Source organism: Opisthocomus hoazin, chromosome 23, assembly GCF_030867145.1.
Source record: "Opisthocomus hoazin isolate bOpiHoa1 chromosome 23, bOpiHoa1.hap1, whole genome shotgun sequence".
Lineage (NCBI taxonomy): Eukaryota > Metazoa > Chordata > Aves > Opisthocomiformes > Opisthocomidae > Opisthocomus > Opisthocomus hoazin.
Genome location: NC_134436.1, coordinates 6057475 through 6071049, shown reverse-complemented (window position 1 = coordinate 6071049; position 13575 = coordinate 6057475). Strand labels below are relative to the sequence as shown.

Genomic DNA, 13575 nt, shown 5'->3' with positions numbered 1-13575 from the left:
AGAGAAAGATTTTCAGACAGCAGACATCAGCGTAACTTCAATGACGTGAGTGATGCTGTGTTAACTGAGCACAGGACCAACTAAAATCGCACCCTTCTCCTCCCTGGCCCCCTCTTCTCCTGAGGTTCATTTCTATACATGAACGGCCTAAGGATTACTGAGATTTTTATTTATTAATTGGCATGAATTTATTATTTACTTTCTCCAGTACAGAGGTTAAGATCTTAGCAGAAAGCTACGTTTCACACCAGGAAAAAGGAATGAGAAAAGAGCGGATGCTTGTGAATGTGAGGTTAGGGAAAGCCTGGCAGAGCAGACAGTATCGCTAACGCCATAATGAAGATAAGCAGATGAAAAGGGCCACTGCGGATTGCCACTGGCTCGCAGTTAAGTGGTGGGTTTGTAAAATAAATCCTTCTGATTCATTTTCTGGTTACATTATGGTTCTTCAGGCAATTATCTTACCGCATGGGGTTTTAAACCAGATTCCTGAGTAAACAGCCAACAGCAGACAAATTCATTGAGAAACCCAAGCAATGTTCTTTATCGCACAAGTTTTGATGATCATTACGACTGATAACAGACTTTCCTGCTGCTTCCTACCGGCGTGCCGGTGCCCTTCAGACTTACAACTGCTTTGCATGCACAAAGCCCAGAGAGGATTTTTTTTTTTTTTTACAACTACTCCCAACACATTCACAGCTGCAGAAACCCCCAGATAAATAAATAAGAAGAGGAATTATTATTTTTTTGCTGTGAAAATCGAGGAGAGGGTGGAAAGGGGAGACACGCAGCCGTCAGCCTGTGCAAAAATGTGCTTTGGTGTTGGAGGAGCTGGGTGAACTTTTCTTTGGGGGGAAAGGCAGCGAGACCTCTCGGGGCTTGGAACAAGCTGCCTTTCCCCCCAAAGCAGCCCTTGTGTCCGCACTGCCAAGTCTCCTCGCTTGGCTCTCTGCAAAGGAGCTTTTGCAGAAAGAGAAATGATCTCATTACTGTAATTTGCTTTGTTTGAAGAACTTTCTCTCCGCTGTAATTAGGATGCTTAACCTGCGTGGTCTTGCCCCGTGCAGGCTCGGTAGCGTGAACAAGCCAGGACTAGGGGTAAGACAAGGAATGTAGACTAAGGGAGGGATCTCAGCTGGTTTTCGCTTGTCCCCAGGGCTGCCAAGAAAGAGAGCCTGGGTACCTGGGGATGTGCCAACCCGGCGCCTCCAAGCCTCGTCCATCCACATCCTTGTGGGGTTCAGACAGCTCCACCTCCCGGGGTGCACCCCACCACCGCACCTTGGTTAAGGGGGCTTCGTGGGACACGGAACTTGCCCTCACAAGTCCTGCCCCTACCAAAATCAAAGCAAGCGCGAGGCAGCTCATCCAGAGCTCCCACGTCATGTATTAGCAGCACTTCCAGATCAAAGCATTGGAGAGCTGCACTCAAATATCCTGAAAAAAAAGAAAAGTTTAGGCTTCCAGGGGTCTGTGCATGAAAAAAAGAAACTCCAGAAGGCAGGCGTGCTAAGTGAAATCTTCTCTGCATTATTTCATATTATTAAAACCTATTTACTAATACAGGTCTACTGCTCCTCGCAAAGCCTCTGCAAGAGCTGCAAAGCCCACGGTTTAAGCTCAGGAGCGATTCTCTGTCATCAGAGCTGTGACCCGATGCCAGGCAAACCGGGACACCCGGCACGCATTCCCCCGGGGACGGGCGCCGGATGCGCAGCCCCCGACACTGCGGCCCCTCGCACTGCGCATCGCCGTGCCTCTCGGCGTGCCAGGTCGGGCAGGTATTATTTCATCCTGTGCTCCCTGGGGAACTGTTTCAACACCACGCTGGAGACAGCTCTGAGTTTCCGAGGTTTTTTTTTCTTTTGCCTGTTTTTCTTGTTCCTTCTGGGAGTTAACATCTCATCCTTATTAAGAAAACCTTTTCACATCTCATTCGGTAGGTTTTATTTATGAAGCAGGGAAGCGCTGGTGCATGCTTCTAGCTTTAACCCGGTGCTTAATATCATCACTATTCAAGAAGGCACTGCCCTTTGATGGGCCATAATTACACCCACCTAGACCCAGGTCCTGACGCCATCGGGCGTGCAGCCTCACCACGGGCAGGACGCGCTGGCTGGGTGGACACGTGCAGATGCTGCTTCAGCAGAAAGGGTCGCTGCGTACGGCTCTGCTGCCCGCTCGTTTGGAGACAGCGGAATTCATTGCACGAGCATGCTCTGCAGAATTTGGCCCGACCGTTCCCTCAACTGACTGCTTATCGTTTGAACTCCTACGAAATAAAACCGCTTCAGGAAGCGGGGTGACCTCCTCCCAGCAGACAGGGAGAGTTGGCTCCCTGCTCCAGCCCTGCGGCGCTCACAGGGTTAAGCCCTGACACACCGGAGCGGTGCATCGTTAACTCTGGAAATCACAGCTCTTAATTTTTATTTCCTTGTGAAGGGCAGGACCGGGCTTTTAAAATACCTGCCATAAACTGAAGTCACTGATAGACCTACAGGGCTATTTTACGTGCAATGCTACGCTAGTGAAAGCAATGCTCTTGTTAGTTTTCATTAAATCATTTTAACTGGAAAATATGAATTAATCTAAACAGAATCAGATAATCACCATTTTTAGTGCAACTTTCAACTATTTTTTTTTAAGATTCACTGTGAACTTTCTCGTTATTGAGAAAACAGAGATGCCTTCTAGAATAACCAGCTGCTCAGTGGTCACAGTTGCCACCTGGGAGACAGGAGATCCAACTGCAAATTTATTCACTGCTGTGCAGCCAATAACCAGGATGAAACAGCTCTGCTGATATTCCAGACTGATACTCCCTAACTCATTGAACAGACCTAAAGATACTGACATATATTGGCCCCTGTATGCAAATCAAGTTACCGTAATAGCTCAGGAATAATTGCAGAAGGAGCTATCACTCTCAGGATGCTAGAAGGGATTCCCAGACCCCCACATCCAATGTCCCATTCAAGCCTGCTCTACAGCTCAAGATGCCAGAGCTGCCGCCTTCTCTCTCGTGGCTGCAGGTCCGGCTCCTGTGAAATCCTAGGCAGCAGAGCGTAAATGAGACAGCACAAAAGACAGCGGGGCCAGCAGGGATAGAGCCCATCCTCCCTTGGGCCACCGCCTGTGCGCACATCCCAGCTGAGATACCAGTGTGTCGCCACGGCCGTCAGCTTTGCCAGGACGTCACCTTCTGTGCCAGCAACCAGGCAGCTGAACAGTGTCCCAAGAACGCACTCTCTGAAGAAACGGGGCGGTGGGTTTGACAGCTGTGCAGCAAAGGCTTCCCAGGGGCTCGAAGGAAAAAAAGCATTAAAAATGCAAAATTGCCTCCCTTCTTTGAGAAAGAAATGCTTCTGCTGTTGAGCTGACCTCTCCTCCCTGCGCGCAAGGGTCCAGCCTCTCCGTCAGGCACCCAGGGTCTGTGGGATCAAACGAGGGTGAAGGCTCTGAAGAGGAGCTGCTCTGTGCCTGCTGCACAAGCTGTACCCACAGGGAAGCACAACAGAGGGAAGGAAACATGATTTCTAGAAAGATCTCCGCAACGAGTGGAGTAAAGCCTATAGGCAACGCGCACACTGATTCAGAAACACCCTGCATACGCTGCTGGCAGGGCACATCCCCTCCAACCCTTCAAGAGGGGCACCGTGGCCGAGCCAGGCACTCTCTGAGGGGATAAAACAGACCGAAAGCGCAGATGGTGAAGAATGAGGGTGGAAGCGTACGGATGCAACCATCTCACTTGAAAGCTGGCAGATGACGCAAGCCACAGGTTAGTCTTCAGTCCCTGACAACGCCACAGAGTCGGAGCTATCTGCATGCTCAGACCAACTGCATTTTAAAAAACCTCTGATAAATGGCACATCTTCCTTACAAATCCTTTCATGCTCTGAATGGTAGCGAAGAAATATAGAGATATCTGTATTCATGTAAATTATTACCACTTCCCCTCTCCCTTGCAGCAGTAACTCAAAATAACCTCCCAGTAATACCAAGAATCTGTTTTTGTCATTTGCTTCAACGAGAGATGGGTTGCAGGGATAAGCAAGCTGGAAACCTCTGCGACGCTGCCAGCCGACGGTGCAGCTCACGGCCCAGAAACCTCCTCCCAAACCGCTCCTGCTTACAGGCGCCGCGCCCAGCGCCCAGCGTGCCGCTCCACCGACGCGCTGCCCGGGGCTGGCACCAGCCCGGGGATGCTGTGGTCCACCGACAGCCCCGCAGCCTCTTTTCCCTCATTTACACACGTTTTGCATTGACCCGGATGAAGCAAGCACACAGATCTGTTCTCCAGCCGTTGCTCCTGACAGTGAGCAGTGGTTATAACCCCGGCCTCGACCCCTGCTCAGGTGCCACGGTCGGTACCAACAGAGCCAGAGCCTCTGACGATGCGAGGCGCTTCCAGCTCCACGTACGCCTTCGGCCTTTTCACAGCGTTTGTGCTGGCCCAGCACAGCGAGGGCAGCCCAGGGACCTCCACGGGGTGTCCTGAAGGGCCACCACGTTTCAGCCGCGTGCCCATGGGGTATCACCGCATACGGCATCAGTGCTTGAAGACGGTAAGCATGCACCAAGGTTCTAGTTTCTAGGATTTAGAGTATTAAAGCTTAAAAGAAAGAAGAATGGGGTTTAAATTCCAACAGCAATTTAAAAATAATATTTTCATATTTCAAGAACGCTGAAGAAATAAAAAATAAAGTAAGACGACTCAGGGATGTTAACAGAAACTTAGCAGGACATCAAGTCCCTTACCACCTTTCCCACTGTCCCTGCAGAAATTGGGTTTTTGTCGATGCTTTGCTGGGCTGAACGGGAGGACAGGGTCACTCCTCGGCAGCCGGCTGGCAGCAAAGGGAACAACACCCACTGCAGCCAAGCCCCCCACCCGGCCACAGCGCACGATCCTCCGCGCTATCACACGGGTTCCAAAACCGGAGCAGAAATGCAGGGCAAGGAAGGCAACAAACACACACAGAACGGCGCCCACCCGCTCCGTATCGGACTCCTCAAAACTTCTTACGCACACGCACTGCACATGCGGGAAAAAGAGACGAGGGAAGCGTCTGGGAAAAGCACAAGGTGGAGACAAAACCATTTTTTGAAAAAAACATTTGCGTAAGACCACGAACTGGTAACACAGATGAAGGCGAGGTTGGCCACACCAATTTGTTCAGACAACTCTGGAAAGCTGAAGTCCGCTTCCCATCTACTTTATAAACTTTTCCTTGGTGAAAAGGTAGGTTTCATAAAAGAAATCATTAAACACCACCGATGGAGGACACTCTAGTGATGTCAAAGCATTCTTTAAATTAGGAGTTAAAGAAACTATACCTTTCTGTGAAGAATTTTCGTGTCAACAGACTCACGTCAACCGAGCTGTGCCTTTTATGAGCACAGGAGCTAGACTAGCGCTGAAGAACCCAGTTATTTACTGAGGATCCACAGGAGGACAAATAACCAACTCTGACTCACTGTAGAGACTGAAATCCTCAACAGAGTTTACAAAAAGTCTTTTTTACTCCTTCTGGCACTTTCAGTTAGCTGCATCTTCCTGTCCATCAGGCAACTCTGGCTCCCCCGAACCAGTCATTTACTTTCTCTGCAATCTCACCCACTTTCTTCCTCTCCTTTCAAACCCCTCACAAAAAATGGCTCCTGACACCTTCACCAGCCTTAAAGCTCCTTGGCTGACCCAGTGCCACCTTTGAGACGGTAAGAACTGCCCCGTAGCACGTACGGGATTCCCAGCTGTGCCCTACCGCACTGTCCCCAGATCAGAGGCCGCAAAATCACTCACTGCCAGCTTTCCAAGCCAAGGAGCAGCTGCCCCATGGCCCCTCCATCCTTCCGAACACCTACACCGATCAACTGTCTACACAGCAACGTTCTAAACCAGGTACCTTCGGCAGAAATACTGTAATAAAAAACACTGCTCAAATATCGTAGAATGTTAAATGATAACTTGGAAACACTTTTTTTTTTTCCTCCCCTGTGCTCGGTAATAATTTTCTTTCATGATTCTTGCCTAGAGTCTCTCTATCTTTTTAATACAGGTTCCAAGTCTTTTACTGATGGCTCGTTACTACTAGGGCTTGACAGGCAGCTGTAATCTCAATACACAGGTGGGAAAAGTCCAGCAAAGACACTGTGAGCAACTTTTCCTCTGTCTCAGTTGCAATCAGAGAGACTTAGAATCAACACTACGGGTCCCTGGCACGACGTTCAATAAGAAACTCCTAAATCGGGCATCCTTTATCGTAATAAAGTTGAATTACTGTCTTCAATTAAAACATGGTGTCCACATCAGCCAATATCAATATTTGTTTCCACTGCACATCCAGAGAGAGAGTGTTGAGATTTTCCACATCTCAACAAGGACAAACCCAGCATCCAGGACTTCCCATCTTGTCTTTGCTGCTGGAGACAGCCGTCCGAGTATTTCTCCAATAAAAAAGCAAAACACAGACATTTGTAAGCAGACATGACCTCAATGTCCTTTCAACTACGCTACCGACTCTTCAAACATCCTGGAGATTTTGACTCTTCTCTTTCAAATATGGGGAGGAATTATGAGAACAATAAGGAGAGTGGGGGAATCTCAGGGCAAGGAACAGAGGAAATACAGGCTGGAGAATATCTTCATTTATTCCACCACAGCACTGCCCTGCTAACAGCCAGGTTTGATTTTTCTGTTGACCCCTGAACTGGAGGCAGTCATAGGAATACACTTCAGAAAACTCCATGGCTGAACTTTATTTAGACTACAGATGGGACAAAAACATTCAGTGGGATTTGCCTTTTAGGGTTTTTGAGGCTACCTAGTGATAATACCTATCAGCACAAATAACCGGCGCATGGAATGGAAGACGGTTTTTTTCAAGGAATTAGATACTTCAGCGTCCAGGACCCCATCACAACAGAGACGCTGCCAGCACTGAAGTAACACGCACTCGTGACCTGCACACGTGAGATGATCCAAGCACTGTTCTAATGGAGAAACGGTCACTGCAATGGGACAAGCCAGCAATGCACACGTATAGGTAGGTTGGACGGCCCAGTTGGCCCGGAATTAGTGTTGGCTGATGTTTTCACTCAGGCTGTCAGGGGACTTCTGACACCTGGTTAATCTACTTATTTAATTTAAAAAATAATCCCTCCCTTCAAGTTCTATAGGATTGCGCTAGTTAGAAATGAAAACTTGTCTCTCATAAAACATTGACGTGAGTCTGACAATGTTTTTCTGACCGCTGATGACTTCTGATAGTGCTCTATGAGTGCAGGCAGCAGCGAGGGCAGGTAGACTGGGACTAACGTCAGGGACTCCTTTGTCCTTGTTCCGGCCATGTCATCATTTTCTTGAGGGTTTGAGCCCATCCCATCAAATTCCCTCAGCTTCCTTCAGACAAGCAAATTCTAGTTAAATATTTTTCTTTCTTTGTGGAGTCAATGTTCCTTTCTCAGCTTGAGATTTTGTGACTTGTCCATATCAGCCTTTTTACCAAGCCAAAGCATTTTATCCCCCTAAGGTTACATCCGAATCCTCAAACAATGTTCTACGCAATGACATAAAGCCGGCAGGAATTGCAGAGTGCCTCTGTCATTACTAGTCTGGCAAAGCGACACTCGCAGACCTTCAACCAGCCCAGCCCTGTGCCTAGAAATACAATTTAACCACCTGGAACCATTTGGCACCCTTCACGATGCTTTTCTGCCCTAAAACGTTCGGTGCAGAACTTGTCCCTGTGAAAGGAATGTACCTGACAGAGAGAGACGCTCTCAGCTGCAGAAGGGGCAGGACACGTTCTAGCAAGATAATCCAAACATCACTAAAATACCACAGTCACGGAGCTCGGGACTATTACTGGCTGCATTTTGGGTATACAAATGGAGTGCAAAAATGACAGGTTTTATCTCTTGTACCCACTCAAATGCTTAGATTTCTCTTTTTTTTTTTTTTACAAGGGATCATTTAAAGCCAACGGGGAGCTACGTGTTGCAGTCATCAGATAGGAGTGAGACGTTTTAATTGCTATTGGCTTACGATAGATCAGAGTTATTCATACACACATAGTTTATTTTCCTATGGCCCATACTTTTCTGGCAAGCTGGCTGATGCCGAGGATAGGCTGGGAGTGATGAGGCCAGGGATTCGTTGGCTTTAATGCACAAATGAAAGATGCTTTCAGTCAGCCGCAGCCTGGGTGCCAGGTTTTGTTTTTTCAGTGCTCTCACTTTGGGGCGGAGGGGGCTGGCCCTCTCCTTCCTCATGCTTCCTTCACTCTCGCACAATCTTTGTGGAGCTGCAGAAAAGAATTTTCCCATAAATAAACAAAATATTGAGTTACACACCATGTAAGTGACGACAGAAGAGAGCCCCAAGTCATCTTCTTAATTTCTATGCACAACACAACGTGCCAACTCTCAGATAAAAGATGCATGAAAGAAAATTACACTGCTTCCAAGTCCACATAGTTTCGAACTAAAATCACCAAGTCGTCATTTTCCACGTACTCCCGGGCGCGTTAGGGTGCAGGGTTCAGCCATCTGCTTGCCCACCTCCACCAGCACGCTCCGGGCACGGCTCACGGCGTCCCCCCCTGCGCTCCCGCCAGCCGCACGGTGCTTCCAAGGTTCCAGCATGCTCACCGGTCTGCAGGTCTCCGTATTTCAACTCCTGCAGGCTAGCAGGTGACTTCTTTTCAAGGGTCAGAAGGCAAAGTGCTAACTGGAGACCTGGTGCAGGCCACATCCACACGAAATCGCAGCTGCAGCTTTCCTGTCCTTGATGGAAATCAGAACATGGCTCTAGAAACTTCAGTTGGGGATTGACTGCTGCCAAGGTCTTTGCAAAGCCCTTGTGCACGGAGGTCATTTCTTCAGATTCCACTGGACAATCTGCAATTAGGCTACTTTTTAAAAACAATTTGATAGCAGAAACACTTCATTGATAATTTAAAGGCTCGCTACAGATATTACTCATGAGAAAGTGATTCAAAATATTCAAGGCAGAAATATAACCTGACCCTGGTGGATTTAGTTGTCTACACAGGCCTTGCTGCTTTGCTCTGCGGCTCGGATGGGATGGGGGACTTTCACAGAACTTAGCTGTAAGCAACCATCCTCAAGGCCAACATTTTTTGCAGTCAGTATTGCTCTTCACAGACCTGCGTGACGGGCGGGTCTGGGGTAACCCTTCATACGGCAGTAAGGGAATGGCACAGGGATGCCCTGAGCCCCTGGCAGGCCGTGTGCTGGCCCAGCGCAGGACGACTCACAGCAAGAATGTCACTACACTGGAACATCAGTCAAAAGGTCCAGTACGAATCCAGGCTGAGAAGGAAAATGAATAGCTGGGAAATGAAATCATTTTCAGGTGTTCCTAGAGAGCCTTTGAAAAGGCAAAGGACTCAACCTCTACAGCCTCTGGTCCAGTGCAGCATTTAAAAACCATGCCCTGCTTTCTGCCTAATTACACCTCACTCTATTATACCTAAAATCATTGTAAAAGCTTTATAAAAGCTGCCCTTAGGAAACTCCTACATTACTACTACTACTACTTTTGCTCTCTCTTCTCTGGAAGACGGACTGCTGACAAGCACCTAGTCCCTGTCCTGAACAGCCAGCTGGGAAGGTTTCGACGCGGTTCCGCTCTCCTGAGTGTGCGTCCCCTTCCGTGCATAAATGTCTTTCCCAGGGAGAAAAAACCACGCAGACACGCCAGCCAAGACACTCCTCCAGCCCAGCATGGCCCCACTGCAGAGCTTCTGAAGGGTTTTCTGTGCCATGGCTCCAAAAGCAATGTCCAGAGGTGACGACGTAGGAATACATTAAGATGAAACCGGAGCAGGAGTTCCCTAGATTAAAGTGGTGCCTGGGCTGGGAGTTTGACGCTCTTCCCAAGGCCCTACACAGAGGTGAAGATGAACTTTTGACCAAACAAAACCACATGGTTTACTACCCCCACATTTAGCAGTAGCTTGCTCTGTATTAATTTTTTGGGTTACCGCTTGAGTTCAGCAATATCTTACTCATGAGGTCCCCTACACATCACAGGACCATCTGAGAAATATATTGGCTGGGTTTCATCTCCAAAGGACTGCAGGAACCCCCCGCGGTGGCATCAGCCGGCGCAGACAGAGCTGCAGCCCCACGTGCTCGGGGGCTGGTACCCCACCACGGCAAACCCAGTCACCGCTGCCAGCTTCCAGAGCTCGTGAGCCAGACTGCAAAGGGCTCGTGGCTGATGAAATACAGGGAAGGAGAAAGAGTAAAACCCAACATTGTTATTATCATTTGTTCTAATGGTCTCTGAGTTTCAAGACCTAATGTGTTTGTGGTTTTTTTTTTTTCTTCTCTTTAAAACTTCTTTCATAGCAATGAAGAATGGGAATGTGCATGTTAGGGAAACAAAGAAAAGGAGAAAGAGAGGGAAGATTTGTTGATAAACACACGAATCCAGGAAGTGGGGATTTAAGCTGTAATTTTAATGAAATGGTGCTTACCGTACTTTGTGAAAATACTCCCTTTATAAATCGATATTAGAGAAACAGCACAATACTCTCATTTTTAAGGACCCTTTACACAGTCACTCAAGGATAAAAAAGGGCTTAGTGTAAATGAAGACCAGTCCTCCTCTGTATTTTTTTGACTGATCACTCCTGACAGCTATGGGGAAATCTCTGGGCCCGGGAAGGCAGATTCACAAGAAAAGATTAAACAACAAAGGAGCTGGGCCAAAACGGCGACTAAAGCGCTCGGCTGAGCAAGCGCGAGTGATTTCAGATGCACAGCCACCCAAGGTAGGGGTGGAACAGTTTCAGATGGTTCAAGGAATTATACACAGCAGTTCCTGGCCTCAGCTGAGTCTGAGTTTCCTACCCAGGAGGTCTGTTAGACACTGAAATAGTTTTTCCAAGTAAAAGGTAGCAGAAGCACCAGGACTTGAATTATTCAAAACTAGACAGGACCAGGCTCCGGTGAGAGCATGGCACCGGGAATAACTCTGTCAAGAGCCAAAAAATGAATGACCTAATAGGTCTCTTTCCACTTCTGATTTTCAGTGCAGGAAACGCAGTGCCATGGCTTTTGCATCCCATAGCAATCTGACCACGTGCTCCAAGACCGAAAAAAGACCCTTGCAAGCCTGTTTTACACTACAAGCATTGTTTAGGAATGGCCTCCACCACCGCAGCAATACTACCATCAACTGCGTAATCGTGGGTTGTTACCATTATTTCTTTGTCTAGATTGCTTAGCTGAGATCAAAGCCTCATTGTAGCAAGCACCATGCAAATGTATCCTGAGTTACTTCCCGCCCCTGGCAGACAGTAGAGATAAAAGAAAGGAAAAAATGACTTCTCATGCAACGTGTTAACGGGGAAGCCTGAAAGAGAACCAAAGTCTCGTGAAGACTGTGTCTACCTCCTTAATCGCCCAACCAAGCCACCTCTCACTGCACCAGCCACCACCACCAGAAGAGCATCTGGGCCACGCTCTCCAGAACCCTAGCAACGAGCTTTAATGCCACAAGCTTCAAGTAGTCACATCTACACAGAGCTGCTGAGTACAGTTACTGTAAATATTGGCCTTTCTGTGAAAAGATCTTGTCAAGAAAACGTTTTTTTTTCTGAACAATGGGCTTCAGGACATACCTCAACAGCTTTTCAGTGGCTCACTCTTCCACACACATGAATATAAGTCATGATAACTCAATACACCATGGGTGTTCTACGTTCCCATAAGGAAATTGCCCGCATGGGATAGACACAGTCCCAGCAAGACAGGTTTCAGACGTTAGCACAACTGCCGGCACACGCTCTGACAACCCCTAGTTTCAGCTTCCCAGCGCCATGGGAGCGCCCACAGCCCTGAAGGGTCCCACAGCCTCCACCAGGACCCCAGCAGCACCCACCACCCAGCTGCCATGCAGAGCTGACCCACAGGTACAGGTACACCCAGCTAAACATCTGCAACCTACACAGCATGCAGATGACAGCAAGGTCTTTCTAGCTACGAACCAACACTAGCTGTCTCCCCAGTGGAAAAGAGAGCTGAGAATAAAGAAAATCAGCTTGCATTAAGCCTGCGAAGCACTGTGTGAGTTCTGAGTGCGCTGCCCTGATCATTGTCGCCACTCGTCCATCATAGTTGTGTAGATAACCAGGGCACTGCAATCAAACTGACTTTCTCAAGGACTTTTCAATATCGAGGCCAATGATTTGTTTGTTCAACAAGGCAGACAAAGTTCTCGAAATTGTTAGGTCTTTCAGGAGAACACAGGTAATTGTTGGACAAAAAATGATAGTCAAATTCTTACACTTACAAGAAAGCTGAAAACAAGATTGAACATATATAATATACACACAATGTTTTTCCACCCACTCTCGGATGAAAGCTTAAAACTCTTGTAAAACTTCTTCCCGTTTAGATACTCCACATATCAACAAATGGGCTTGCTAACATCAAAGCACTGTAAAGGTCTGAAACATCTCAGAACCCGTGGGTAATAATTACATACCAAAAACATTCACCCATGTTTACAGATAGGAAAATTAAGATATATAGGGCCATACACTTCCTCATTTACTATATCAAATGGAATTAGAGGAGCAATGAATCTGGCTCAGAGAAGTTCAAATGATTTGCTTAAGGTCACAGAAGAAAGTCAAGGACGGAGCCAGAACAAGAACTCAGGAGTTTCCAGTCCTATTTGTAATCCACTTGATCACACTGACTTTGTAATTTGTCAGGGGGATGAATGTTTCGTGCTTCTGCTAGTACTCAGAAAAACCTTCTGACATCTATTTCCTTTGAAAGAGCTGATACTACCACAGACCAGAAACCAAGCTCAGCAGACCTGTGGTCCCATCTGGTGCAGGCGATCTCATTTAGTAGTTGTATTTAAATACAAGCTCCCTGTTCTCTCTTAAACTGACACAGCTCTGTAGCATGTTCATCAAGTCTCGGCACCTTCTTACTCAGAAATACACCTTCTCCAAAGTCACCTGCAAAGGAAGGCTATAGGTGCAAAATGGTTCATAATTAATGGTCCGGCAAAGTGACACTCAAAGATCGTTAACCAAATCAGCCCTACCCTAGAAAATGAATGTACCAGCCTCGACAGCTGTATTCCATGTCTGATGATGCCCTCATTACAAATGCTGAATATCCAACCACTTTTTCCTGGCAATAAAACCTTGACACAAGCTTAGGAAATCTACTGTACTTGTGAGAAAAGTGAGGTAAGAATATGTTTCCATCTACTCTCTGAAAGAAAACAAAAACAAATGGCCTGCTACTGAATGTCCTTTTTATTCAGAAAAATAAATCAGCACCAGCCGTTCTAATTTATGTTTCGCTAACTTTTCCTTGAGATTATTTAAAAGAAAAAAAATGGCTGTTTCTATGGTTAGCTGGGAGAACATGAAGGATTTTGTGGTCCTGTTTGTTCTTGTCAGGGGCCATAAAGTTCTACTTCTTGCTGAGTTCCAGTCACTGCAAGCCCTTCCAAATTTCAATGATATTTCATAAATTAAATTTAGAAAGAATATAGCACAGTGTTAG

The 13575-nt window shown here is 47.2% G+C and overlaps 1 protein-coding gene across 40 annotated transcripts in view; it reads right to left on the bottom strand.

Moving 5' to 3' along the window:
- LOC142364008 (uncharacterized) overlaps positions 1 to 13575 on the bottom strand; it is a 316325-nt gene that overhangs the window by 108478 nt on the left and 194272 nt on the right. For 5 of the 40 annotated variants that reach the window (XM_075442055.1, XM_075442092.1, XM_075442091.1 and 2 more), the window contains exon 11: positions 8659 to 8907. The exons of the other annotated variants lie outside the window; for them this stretch is intronic. Coding sequence is in view for 4 of the 5 variants with exons in the window: in XM_075442092.1 (XP_075298207.1) it covers positions 8659 to 8884 (226 nt within the window). In the remaining variant the exon portion in view is untranslated. The remainder of the gene's footprint in view (positions 1 to 8658; positions 8908 to 13575) is intronic. 40 annotated transcript variants of the gene reach the window in all.